At 48.0% G+C, this 13,266-nt stretch overlaps 3 protein-coding genes across 3 annotated transcripts; 1 reads left to right on the top strand and 2 right to left on the bottom strand.

Moving 5' to 3' along the window:
• Positions 1–1,265: 1,265 nt before the first annotated feature.
• Positions 1,266–1,791, bottom strand: GLRG_09342 (uncharacterized protein; the record flags this gene model as incomplete). Its single annotated transcript, XM_008100027.1, has 2 exons — positions 1,266–1,571; positions 1,639–1,791. 2 exons carry the CDS (start codon positions 1,789–1,791, stop codon positions 1,266–1,268), a joined length of 459 nt encoding a protein of 152 aa, XP_008098218.1.
• Positions 1,792–6,546: 4,755 nt separating this feature from the next.
• GLRG_09341 (uncharacterized protein) lies at positions 6,547–7,995 on the bottom strand (the record flags this gene model as incomplete). Its single annotated transcript, XM_008100026.1, has 2 exons — positions 6,547–7,460; positions 7,518–7,995. The coding sequence occupies 2 exons, from the start codon at positions 7,993–7,995 to the stop codon at positions 6,547–6,549; spliced, it is 1,392 nt and encodes a 463-aa protein (XP_008098217.1).
• A 4,478-nt stretch (positions 7,996–12,473) lies between these two features.
• GLRG_09340 (CFEM domain-containing protein) lies at positions 12,474–13,036 on the top strand (the record flags this gene model as incomplete). The annotated part of the gene is made up of 2 exons (XM_008100025.1): positions 12,474–12,741; positions 12,807–13,036. The coding sequence occupies 2 exons, from the start codon at positions 12,474–12,476 to the stop codon at positions 13,034–13,036; spliced, it is 498 nt and encodes a 165-aa protein (XP_008098216.1).
• Positions 13,037–13,266: the final 230 nt, after the last annotated feature.

The raw sequence follows: 13,266 nt of genomic DNA, 5'->3' as shown, positions 1-13,266 counted from the left end.
ATTAGGTAGGTAATTACTCCTAATTATCTTATGTTATTATAATTAAAAGTAAATTATAGAGAGGCTCTAGTTTAATTAGAAGGTAGGTATAAGTATAAAGGATAAATTCTACGTGCCTATCTCTAAGTCTATTAACGCTAGCTTATATCTTCTACTTAATTAGGATTAGGATCTTCTGATTGGCCTGTATACTACCTTGCTCTAGGCTAATCGCCCTACCCGGCTCTAATAGTCTAATTTATAAAATCTAACTAAAAGGCAGCAAGAAGGCAGTAGCTATAGAGGTTAGTGTCTAACTATATAGCGATTATATATATTATATATAATCTAACTTTATAGGGGTCTAACTTATTAAGATTAAAGTTAATATAGTTACCTTATGTTATTAGATTAACGTAGTAGATAAAGGCAGGTAGAAAAAGAAGAGGTTATAGGAGGTATAATAATAAGGATAGTAAGTGTAAATATAAATATAAGTTATAGGTATTTATTACTAGTTAACTTAATAGCCCTACTGTTACTAGCAGTAGCTTTTTGCCTTTTTCTTTTCTACTTATTGTTAATATAGATTTAGTTAAGATAAAGTAAGGAATTAAAGAAAGTTATAATAATAATAATAATAGTTAAGTTATAGAGGATTTATGCTAATAGGCTGCTAATCCTCTCTGCTTTACGCAAAAAACCTTACTAATCTGTTACAGTAGTGATCTAGTAATTAATTATATACTAATTAGTGTTAGTTAAATTACATAAGAGGGATATCCTGTAGATTACGTAACAAATCGTAATATAGAATGTAGTGGTTACTTATTATATTAGTTATAAAGTGAATCTGGACTTTTAGATAGTATACTAGTAGTAAGGTAGATACTGCTAAGGGAGGCAGTGTGTTACGTAAATATCACGTAACCACCTCCCCCAAAGCATACCTACTGTATACCAACATGAACGTTTACTCCCGCCCCCAAGCTGAATTGGTAACGAGTGAGCTTGACGTTTTTAACGGTTGCCGCAACGAGAAAACAGGTAATAATGCCTCACCCCGGACTCGCGCCGTGGATATTTTCGTAATTGGAAACCAGCATTCACTTAAACGTAGCACTGGGGCCATTAGTAAGGCTTTGTAGAGCCCGTCGTACTTCTCGGTCACTTCTCGTTTCCATTGCGGTTGATGTATAGTACTTCTGATCGCCATCTAGGTTGGTATACATATTCAATGGATTCTATGTCGTCCAAATGAAACCAAATGAGGCCATGTACCTAGTTCAGTCCATTTGATCTTCTAGATTCTCGACAGTTGCAATGACTTGTTTAGCTTCGGCTTGAAAAGCTTCCCTAGACTTCTCCTGCATCAAAAATGTTTGCTGGAGCTTCTCTATCATGAAAGGCTTCAGCATGGACTTCTTTCCCACCGCATAATCATAAATCACGGTCTCCTCGATACATCTTGCGGCGATTCGGCGGTGTTGGTCCGACAAGACCCATGCCTCCAGATTGAGAGAAGTCGTGTCGTATGTTGGCGGTTCATTCAACTTGTACAGGACATGGATTCTGTCGGGAAATTTCATCGGCTGTTCAGAGGTGAAAGTGCTAGGGACCAGCAATCATTGCATGTTGTGCTCCGGTTCGTCAACGTACAAATTTAAACTCGGTGGTAATGGTCTTTTTAATGACTCCCAGGCCTCGCGGGGTTACGAGATCCTCCCACTCCTTCTTTTCTTCGGCTGCAGAATCTTTTCCATGGGTCCGAAAGAACTGGACCAGGCCTGTCTCGACATAGCGGTTGTACATAACGTTGTTGATATGACCTAATGACAGTGAGCAAAGGAAACACCATCACTACAGCAGGCACAAATTGCACATAACCTAAGACTGTAAGCTCACAGCCTGACATGATTGTATAATAATGACCAAGACACTCGCCATGCTGTCCTAATTAAAGTTACCGTTAGCATTCATCACATAAGGAGGGACTGGAGTTCCAGCAGTCGCTGGCCGAGAGCGTACCATGTCGCCCCAGAATAGTTGATGATTGTCTAAGCCTCTCCATTTTAGCTCCGTAAGCAAGCCTTGGCTTCCTGCCAAAAGTTGTATCCATTGTTCATCAGTTCGTCGCAGCAGCTGATCAGCCTCTTCTACAACCCGAGGGGAGCTGGCGCTACTACTTAGATGCTGAAGACGCGCCTGTAGCCCTGAAAACCATCGTGCCGAGGTTCCCAGAGCGACGTCATCAGGGCCTTGCCCAAGGTTGCCGCATTTCAACTGTGCATTGGCAAATGTGCTTTTTGGTAGGTGCAGGTGTTGTTGCCCCCCGAACACCGGACGAGCCAAGAGACAACAAATAGTTGTCTTGTGAGTGAGGGGATCATGGCGAACTAAGAAGCGCCTCCACAGAGTGATTTTATATCGGCAATGGGATGCAGGTGGTATGAAGTATAACCAACAATTGATATCTAAAGATAGGTCAATGTGGGATGGGGTGGACGGGCGTCGTAAGAAGCGGGGTTGGTGGGTTTGCGCTGAGTTCCATCACGGCTTTAGGAAACGTCTACAGTAATAGGTCAAAAGCCTGGCAACAGCAATAAGAACAATCCAATCAGAAGTCACAAAAGGGACCCGTCAGCTTAGGGTCACTTCACAATGCATCACCGAAGGACGTGTGTCTCACGACCCTACTGTTGCTGTTGAATGGGCCATCCCTATTGCGTTGCCAGACTTTTGACCTGGTGCTGTAGCATGTGCACAGGAGATGCAGCTTGGAACAGCCCAACCTTAATCCAACCTCCGGAGAACCCTGGCCAGTGGCGGCGTCTTGGGCCTTGACAGTGCGTTTGGCCGATGGCCTGCATCATCACATTTCCTTAGAAGATACGAAGTGGGCTGGTTTGCTTAAGAACGCCGGCTTGACTGAAACTCAATTGGTTGCCAGCTTTCTAGGCGCAGCTTCCGCCTCACTATCACAGTGTAGATTAGATAGTCTAAGTGCCAACCCAAAAGTAGAGCACACGTCTTATCGCTAGGCTGCATGGCATTCTCGCTCCCAGCTTTCTTGATAAGAGGTGGCAATAGGGCGCTTTACAAATGGCGTGTCGGAGACAAGGTGATAGCCAATTGACGCAATCGATATGACAGCCTGTTGTTCGCCCTTCCCAGTGTGAACAGTCTCCGAGGTACTTCATACCTTGAGCCATGTTGGACAATAGCATAGTCATACCACCAAGACAGATCAATATTCCCTGTTCTCCACAGTCAAGACTTAAACTGGACAGCAAACACGATCCAGCGCTCGGTCTGGTAATGCGCTATGTTTAAAATCCGCGTTGCCGCCTCTATTGCCTTATCTTTTTCATGAAGGCATTTGTAGTAGTCAAACTTCCGTTCTAGGAAGCATGGATATGCAGATTGGTGTGACGTGTCCCAAAGTACGGGTCCCTGTTCAGGTGGGTAATGCTGTTCAAGCATACTTTATCAAACCGCTGGCCCTCTGAAAATGACCTTCTTCGTATTTACAACGTAGGTTTGTATCCTCAGATCCTCATTTTCGATTCGCATAGTTGTCCCATCGAGGCTCCTGAGCTCAGTAATAGCCAATTTTCGAGGGTTGTTAGAAAATTTAGTTATTCCTTCCGCGTCCCCAATTGTTGCTGCCTTCCCAGAACCCCATACTATGAGACGACTGTGGCGTTGGGCCTGTATAAAACTTCGATTGTTGGAGAACCGGAACTCTTTGAGCTCATCGGCGTAGATTCTAGTTAACTCCCCAAGTTAGTAACCTGATTGACTCTTATTTCACCACGAGCTCTGCTCGGTTATTCGAAAAAGAGGCAATACAGCTGCTCTTTTCTGGATCTGGATAAGTCGCTGCAATACCGAAACATTGCAGTGCTGATCCCAAGAAAGTTAGACCGAAGAAGGGCCCCAAGAATACTTAAACAATCTTGGATGACATAGAAGTCCTCTCTATACAATTCATGTTCAAAGTGCAAAATTACTTTCCTAAAAGTTCGTCTGACGTTGGTGCCGTAGAAAATTTGTTCTTCCTTGATGCTGTTGTTGGCAATTTTGGAATGCATTATTGGGTGTTGAAGAGTTTGATAGGACTGTGCTGCTCTCTGGAAGTCGAATTCGGAAAGGGAACTCTGCTGAGTGTTGCTCCTGGCTAAGTAGAAGATGTCTACTCGGAAGTGCAGCACGTAATTTCAGTAAAAGGACATTGTGCTATCATATCTCAACCCATAATTGTAAAGCCTCTTTATGCAGTTTAGTGGCTTGTCGTTCTGATACCAGTCTGGGCAGCGCACCACCCAGTTTGCGCCGATTGGGTTCGAGTCCCCCTTAGGGAGAAGTTTGGTTGCTAATTCCTCCATTTACTTGCAGTGACATGCAGAAAGTCTGAAGTCAACCACTTGTCTCCTCCCTATCCACATGACTTCAGACATTCTGAATGTCACTGTATGTGGTGGCAGCTGGAATGTAGTCTCTTAGATATATTGCATCCAATCCGAAAACATTCTTCCTGACGCCTAGAGAGTCGTTGGCAGCATTCTTTAGGCTTTGTCAAAGGCTCAAATAGAGGGCATCGCACATGGCCTGCTGGACATTGTGTTATGTAAACCCTTTCGCGGCGTTGAGGATGGTGCCAGGGTTGGATACTGCTGTAGGTGCTGGATTTGAGACGAGAAACAAGAAGCTTCTTGGCGTCCTGGTCCTATTGTTGGAGTTGGGTCGTCATAGATATCTGCTATGATCAGATGGGCCCGGCAGCTTCTCCGACACATGATCAGTAAGGTACATAGTATTTATCTTCTGTGATGCCGAAACTTAGGTTTCATCCGTGCTTGGGAAGGCTCGTTACCAGCTTTCTACAAATTGAGTTAAAGCCCCGTGTATCAGAATCTTGGTTACATCATTATGATAACGGCACTTGATATTTGTACCTGCAATCCCCATTGTCATACAATCGTTGGTTTATCTTCCCTTTTCGTCCGGCGGAACAAGGTTGAGTTCAGCCACATGCTTTGTTTCAGCTCGAGGAGACCCCGCTTCTGCTTCACTAGGAGGGCTGTTTTCCTATTTGACATGCTACTGTAGCGTTAATGACTAAATTGAGCTTTCATAGTACAAGAGGCAATCTCAAATCATTTTGGGACGCCTGCTAGCCCGATCAGCTTGATGAGCTTGCCGCCAAATAGTGCTAAACAACCCCAACAAAGCTTGAAAACAGGAACTTTAATGCCCAAAATACCTATCAACATCCACTGTTGATACGATATTTACGACAAAGAAAAAGAAATAGATAAGAGGGACAAGCCACGTCGCCCAAACTAGGCGCTGCTGCCTTCGTTGCAAGATTCTGCAGATGGTGGACCACAACTGTAAGAATGCCTTAACCGCAAAAGAATCCGACTAACCCTTCATAGTGCCTAATGGCCTGTACGATCTTGACGTATAGGAAGCAAGTGTCTTTCACTGTAGAGATGGAAGTCAAGTCGGCAAGCAGAAGACTGGCATCTAAAGTCCTTTCGGAAACCACGTCGGTTTTGGGCTTCAATACAGAGATGCCTACGAACAGAACGATGAAGGCAGTCATAGACACCTCTCCTGACCTACGGGATAGCTCTGGGCTTTTTGATGCTTCGAATCCTCTTTAGAGTGACTACTCAGCATTCACCCAGGACCCTTGCGTAGGACTAGCAGCAAATGCATCGGGAGAGTGTAACAATGCAAGCAAGGCAGAACACTTTTCCGTTGGGATGAGAAGCCCAGACGGACCTTCTTCATTCTTTCCTTTCGGACAAGTAAATCCCTGCAATCGAATCAAATTTAAGGAGAAGGAATTGCCGCTGTGTGTTGACGAAGAATGCCAAAAGGGGATATCAAGATGTACGTGGCCTGGTTGCGGTAGGCGATTCTCGAGTTTGGGCGCCTGGAGGTATGTAAGATTGCACACGATCGGTCAAGGTATAGGGCGTACTGAAGGTTGAAGCAGGAAGCATATCAGAACACACTACAAGCCTGTTTTGTGTCCTGTATGCCCCAACACATCAGCGTGTCAACGGGACATGGGAAAACACTACGGAACACATTTTCGACAGCCCCGGTTCGAGTGTAAATGCGGAGCGTCCTTTACAAGAATGGACAACCTCAACCGTCATATTCGGAGAAGAATAGGCCATGATCCTCGCCAGAAATAACAAAAAAAAGTTGAAAGAGAGCTTAATAGTTGTTTTTCTAACATTTAAATTTAAAGTAGTGTCTTCTGTTTTTTTATGTGATTATTAATTGGCAAAAGTGGAAATAGCACATTTAAAATAAATACAAGTAAGAGGCAGAAATAACTACACACATACTTTTTCATGATTAATTAAACCTTTTGAAGACTTATAACAACGCTGTCCTATTTGTTATTTTAGTCTTATCGTCTGAGATGACTTCTACGTTCAATGAAAGGCTTTGTAGACCGATAGTGTTATTGAGGTTTACATCTGGATAGAGAGTAGTTAGAAAAAGTTCAAAAAAGGGTTTGAACTGGATAAAATAAGACATTTACTTACGATTTACTGGTGTTTCAATCTTGCCGAAGTTTCCAAATGTGTCCATTTCTGAATCCGAATCGCCATCTACGCTACCTTGGGACGTAGTTATCTGTGTTAACGTATCTTGACGCTCGCAGCTCAAAATCTGTAGCTCCGAGATCTGGTCCAGGACCATGAACTTTAGGTCTCCCACCACACCATTGATGGTTCTGCGGTATTCGAGCCAGTGAGGGTTCTCTGCCCCCCCTTCAAGGCTCAAGATCCCCCAATTTGGGTATACTTTTCGGTGGGAGTCGAGTAGGCAGACTTTGGCAGGATGATGACGAAAGTATAGCTCACAGCAGATGCATGCAGGCTTGCTACACGCGATATATCTATCTTTGGCAGCGAACTGGCGTTTTTCGCTGTAAAAGTGATGCAGTAGCTGAACCTCGGCATGAACGCCAGGCTCCAGTTTGCCTGGCTCGAACTCCCTGTGTAGCCTGGATTCAAGATGAACTTGTTTGTCCAGGTCCGCGAGGAAACGAAGATACTGCGGGTATCGAATGTCTTGATTGGGGAGCAAGCGTTTGAGTACACCGCTCAAGGTCGTGTGCGGGTCGGCCTCAGGAACTGCCGCGCTCGCAGGGCATTGAACACTGTACACGATGCGATAGTCCATAAGAAGTTTTCGCAAACGGCTTCCATCGTCAAGGAGCTGAGAAACAGCGCGGATATAAGCTGCCAACCGGCCGATCATATGCTTGACTGCGCGGAATGCGGGCAAAGTCTGCATTACATCCGGGGTTTCTTCGGATTCTTGGCCAAATTGTTCTATCTGACGCAGTTCTTCGTCATTGCGAGCGCAATACGCTGCCCGGCACATAGACAGCTCGGAGGAGTTGTTATCCTCGAAACTTCGAAGCCAGTTCATGATACCGTCGTCTGATCGTGTTAGCTAGCTCACCAGAAACTTGAATAGGACTTGAAGATTGCACCCACTGTGCTCCTTCTGAGCGCCCTCCAGCGACACTCGGCACTTTCTAGCCGCATTGCGTAGAATCCTGATCAGCTGCCTGATCCGCAACGAAGCAAACGCAGTGCACATGACCAACAAAGCCTCCTCTGATGTAACACGGTCCTCACTGTGACTGGCAAAACGCTGCACATGATCAAGAACATCACTTATGTGACGTGTGATGCCCCCGCCAGGCCCTTCGTTCGAGGAAACCCAGAACACATGGCAGTCTTCACGTTCCTCCACGGCTATGGCAGTGGTGCTGCCGCCCCCTTTTTTGTAGTCGCAAAGGAAGCACAAGTTTTTGAGAAAGCGCCTCCTAGCGTCTTGAATGGTGTAGCTGCTGAGCTGTGTGATAAGATGTGACCCATTTACTGGCCGCAAAATCGAAAGCAAAACAAGGGCCTCATATAAACGGAAGAGCAGCCGCGCATATGGATCCATTCGGGGTGTAAGAGCCATTTTTGATCAAATTGTTTTGCCCGGTGTTAGATTTTCGATGTCAACGCGGCAATTCGGGATCAATCAACAATCCTCTTAGGTGGGTAGATATTTATACAGCTGCCTGCCAGCCTCCTAGTCGTCCGTTTTTTTGTCCTCGTCACATAACGACAACTTTGTCGTTTCCAAAATCACTCCCCACGCTGAAGCTTTGTTTCCAAAGTGATACGATTAAACAACTCTAACTCGGTTACTATCGTCAGTGTGGTAGTGGGCTTCTCTCTTTTGGCTGAAAAGAATATGCCCGATTTGCATAACAGTGGGCAACCTCGATATCGACGCTTGGATTACCAAACAGGCTGGAAAGGTTCTGGTCGAAGTAGTGAAGCACGCCGCGATCGAACGGGGAATGGAGCTGGGGTTGCCGGGCATAGCTTGATGCACAGAGATACTGACACGGGAGGTCCTCTGAAGTGAGAAAGGTAAAATGACCTAGGCCGATCCTGCTAACCCGGGAATGAGGTGTCTGATAAACTTCCATCCAACCGGATCACTTGCGGAGCTACATCCCAGAGCTTTCGCCATCACGTCATCCAAATGCTCGTGAGATTACTTTATGCTCAGGAAAAGACTAAATCTGTTGAGCTGCAGGCCTGGTTAACAGGACGGAGAACCATCCGTCACTCGGTCAACTTTACTAGAGACCAACCGCAAGTCGCCCACACGGTACGGGAGGGATTTCTCCTTAGCCTTGCTTTTTCCAGAGCCAAATCACTGCGTTATACATTTAGCATGTTTCGTTGACCTATTTTCTGGGTGTGGGTGAGAACTAGAACTTTACGGCGTATAACCTGAGGACGATGCGTCATTGCACTCGTCGACTTCTTCGTGATACAGTTTCCTGTTCGTTGACGTTCACTACGAGACGAATCCTTTTCCCAACTCGGGGCTCAATGGCACCAGCTACATTGCCTAATGTATACTGATACGCAATGTAGTCCAGTATTTCAACCACTACGTCAACGAAATTAGTCTTGTATTCTAAAGGTTTACCCATAACCCTATCGATATGCTCCCACATAGTTACGGGGTTCGTGTACTTTACACAAAAGCCGCTTTCCGGTATATTGGCCCAGCCAGCTCAATCCCCGCCCGGGCGATTCGCGGCTAGGAGGTAAGGACGTTGTATGCCACGCCAAAACTCAACTTCTTTGGAGAGGGGAGTGCTCCAAAGATGTTTAGGGCGTCATTGTCTGCGTAGTCAACCATGTAATACTCAGACGTCGGTCTCATTGCCTCCTGGTGCACCCTCGCTCGGAGCGCTGCTGCACAAATATCGTTATCGTACGCCGGCAATCGCCTCGTACTTTTAATGAAGGAACCGACGGCTCGTCGGCAGAGAAGTCAGAGATCTGCCTGCTGAGGCAGCAGTTCTTGAGGGGAGGTCGCCCTTGATGATGGGCAAGCTCAGGACGGACGTTAATTCAGTGGCGCCAGCAACAACCTAGTCAGGCCGTCCACAGACCGGTCAAGGAGGTGGAAGCGCGAGAAGTTGTGCGGTTCGAGCACGGCCTCTGCAACGGTCACTAGGAAGGCCATGCAGATGGCGGAGAAATCGGAGATGGCGGAGTCACTGCTTTCGGGGTTGACGAGCCGGAGCTGATCCCAAAGGAGCCGCTCGGTGGTCAGGGTGCTTCATACATACCTGTACAAGTACGGATGTATTGTCGTCAATGTGGTTCGTGCCTGTCACTTGGTAGCAAGGACGTTGGTAACTTCAAGGCCATCAGATGGTCTTTTGGCGAAGGAGCCTTTATCCTCCTTGTCAGGTAGCTTTGTTTATCACCCACCTACAACCCGGGGCACGTCACGAGTCCCGTTGCGGCCCCGACGCGGAGGGGTGGGGGGCAAGTTTCGGTGCCGTGCTGATGTAGATAGACCGCCGATATGGGGCATCTACAGGAATCGGCGCCGAAGTAGTCAGTGAAAGTGGCATTTTAGCCGTTGGCGTTAGAAATGTTCCTCTCCCATCATGATGCATAATTCATCCAGTCAACTGAAATGCCCAAGTCAAACAAGTCTTGCCTCTTGGGTAGGGACGTTCCTCGGTGTGATACGCAGCGTCCGAAAAGAAATCTAGGCACCTAAACCTCTTCATGAGGACTGTTGGGAATTTTGCGCGAAGTCTCATCCTCAAAAACATACTTGGTGGTGAAGAAGTGTCAGCCGATGATGTGGTAATGGACGAACTCGCATGTCAACAAATGCAGATGACTCCTAGGAATGGCTTTACATTGCTCAAGATCCCAAGAGTAATTGTCGCCTGAATCCACCGTAGCGGTGGCGGAAGGATATTTGATCGGAAAGGTATTGGCGAAATGAGCTCAACCAATATTTGGGGCGCCGTGCTGCACTGCCTCAAGTTCCTGAACAGCCCCTGGTAAGTTCGGTCCGTCTTGGCTCGAGCTTCAGAGCAACGGCTGGGCGCTTCAGACAGCACGATGATCATTCTTGCGGCATTCGACGCATCAGCCACTGTCAACCTGGGTGTCCTCAAACATGATAGCCGTGCGGACGCGAAGCATTCAGAGCCTATCTGGGGTTGGTTCATCGGCTGGAGATCGGCGCCGTGCCAGGGCTGCATCTCCCCGTGCTCACTCGCTGAGCGCTCATCTCATGGCGGCCTAGGATATATCATACCAGGGATCAGGCAGACTGCAGTTTAAATGCCAGGCGTATTTTGGGCATCGCCATCTCTCTCTCAGGCCAATAGATTACAGCCTAACCAATGATGGAAGGCTGTAGACCTAGCCTGCGCTGAATACGAAGTCCGCGGGAGGGGTGACTGATACTGGAACCCGTCGGCATCCCACCCTCGTACCTAGGCGCTTCTGCTGTTATTTTTACTGCTTACTGGGGCGGCTTCTCAGCTAGAAAGCGACAGCGGCCGAGCCAGCTAGCATAGGCCTCCCGTAGAAGCTAACAGAAAGTGGTACATGCTAAATTTGGTACGGAACGAGAAAGGATTAGTAGTACGATGTACTCCGTATGTGGGGGGTGGAACTAGAGTTGGAGGCGCCACTGACGAGGAAAGTTTCTTGTCTCCTTCGCTTGAGACGCGGACGGCAAATGCCCGTCCAGCGTTTCATGCCAATCAAGCACTATCCACGCCTCTCACGTTGAGTGGGGGGATTTGGCCCAGAGATTGGCAGTGCAAGGCCCAATTCTCTTACAGTCTCACCCTCACCAGGTTGCCGAGTTTCCAAGTAAAGCACTGGCTAGGCGGAGACATGTCAGGGGTTAATCACCAAAATAAAAATGACATCACGCTGGGGGCGAGCATAACGTGCTGTGCGTGCCGAGCCCCTTTCTTAGTTTTATTGTACATAAACATGCATAGATCAACGGTGAACAGACGGGGTGTTCGAAGGGCCATCTAGAACCTGTGAGTTCTAGACTTTGGATGGGACTGTGAATAGGATGGCGTGTTGGTGAACAGGGCCGTTGCTGAACTCTAGCTAAGGAACCACTCACTGCAACGGATGTGTGTGCCGAACACATGTCTTCATGCTGTATTCCCTATTGTAATTCTGCAATCACCCAAGGACCCAACCTTAGTATTCCCTCAATCTTGACTCTTGCTTCTATGCATTAGCCAAGTCGGCGACTCGCTCCGAGCTTGCATTACTCTGCTATCGATATGGACACGGTCCACACTGTAAGCCCTATACCAGTAACATGAACACACACACAGCCCAGCAAACACAGCCAGGGAGACTAGGGGATCCGGTCCGGGGTGAAGGGATCCAGATGAATGGTCAGTACCTATGTGCCAAGGACGACCGCCGCGCGGCATCGAGGCAGTGTTGCCAGAAAACCGGAGCTATCCCTCGCTGATCGAACAGCCATACAGCTTCATCTCGTTCTCAGCCAAGTCAGCAGCCGCTGCGAGATTGCCAATGCCCAGACCAACCCTTCGCTCTCTGGTATCGAATCCTGCCGTTTCCAGTCCCTGGGCACACGTCTCGTATTCTCTGGGCAACGCGTCTGTTGGCCTCTACATTACAGATTTGAGTTCAGACATATTCCCTTTGAACCTCATAAACGTCCAAGTTTACTCTTTTGGTTTGGGGGTTTGATATACTGCTGCCTTTCTTCTCATTTTCTCATGTTTTACAACAAACACAAACAATCGTTCTCGACTCCATCGTCCAACACTTTTCCAGCCTGCTTCCCCGGTCCAGACCCCTTGATCTGCACACAGCAGATAAAAGTATATACCCGCGGCCGCCGACATCGACGGCACCACTTTTTCTTTCCGGGGCCTTGTTCCGTAATTGCTCCTCGTTTCATCTTCCGGCATCTGACTGTTCGATTGTTCATTGCCACCCCGAGACCAGACATCATTGTCATCTTCACATCAACAATCTCGTCCACCACGTTCCCAACCTCTCAAACCGCCTCCAGTATATCGCCAAAACACATCCACACTATTCAAGATGCAGTTCATCGTCACGCTCGGTCTGCTCTCCGGCCTCGCCGCCGCTCAGTCGGCCACCACCACCGCGCCCTCTTCCGGATCCACGGGCCTTGCTGGCCTCGTCAGCCAGCTGCCTACGTGCGCCGTCTCCTGTATCGAAAAGGCCGCCAGCAGCATCGGCTGCGCAGCAACAGACTTCGCTTGTCTCTGCAAGAGCCAGGAACAACTCATCTCCACCCTGACGCCCTGCGTACTGACGGCCGGCTGCTCCAGCGACGAGATTGGTGGTACGTCTTGCTTCCCACCCTGCATCGTGACTTTTAAGAACAATCAGCGCTAACAACTGCGACAGAAGCTGCAAAGATTGCACCCCAAATCTGCGCACAAGTCAGCAACAACCCGGCCGCATCCGACATCGCAGCCGCGTCGAGTCTCGTCACTGGCGCCATCGGCACCGCGAGCGCCAGCGGCGCAGCAGCGACAGCTAGCACCTCACCCTCGGCAGCCGCCGTACGGCCGACGAGCGGCTTCTTCGGCATTGTCGGCGCAGGAATTGCTGCATTGGCCGCCGTTGCCTTGTAGTAACTAGTACATACGCACGCTTTGGACGGAACATTGGGATTCTGGAAACAGGCGCATCATTGGGTGGGTTTTATTGCAGATTTTGTTTGAAGACTTCATGGGGTCGGTACTTGGACTTTTACACGCACGTATAGATAGAGAGCCAAACTGGCTTTCTGGGGACTTCTTTGATGAATGAGCTCGGGTCTGGTGGAGACCCTTCATGATCTGAGCTATGGCAAACAGCACGT

This window comes from Colletotrichum graminicola, assembly GCF_000149035.1.
Source record: "Colletotrichum graminicola M1.001 genomic scaffold supercont1.47, whole genome shotgun sequence".
NCBI lineage: Eukaryota > Fungi > Ascomycota > Sordariomycetes > Glomerellales > Glomerellaceae > Colletotrichum > Colletotrichum graminicola.
This window is presented reverse-complemented; position numbering and strand designations above follow the sequence as displayed.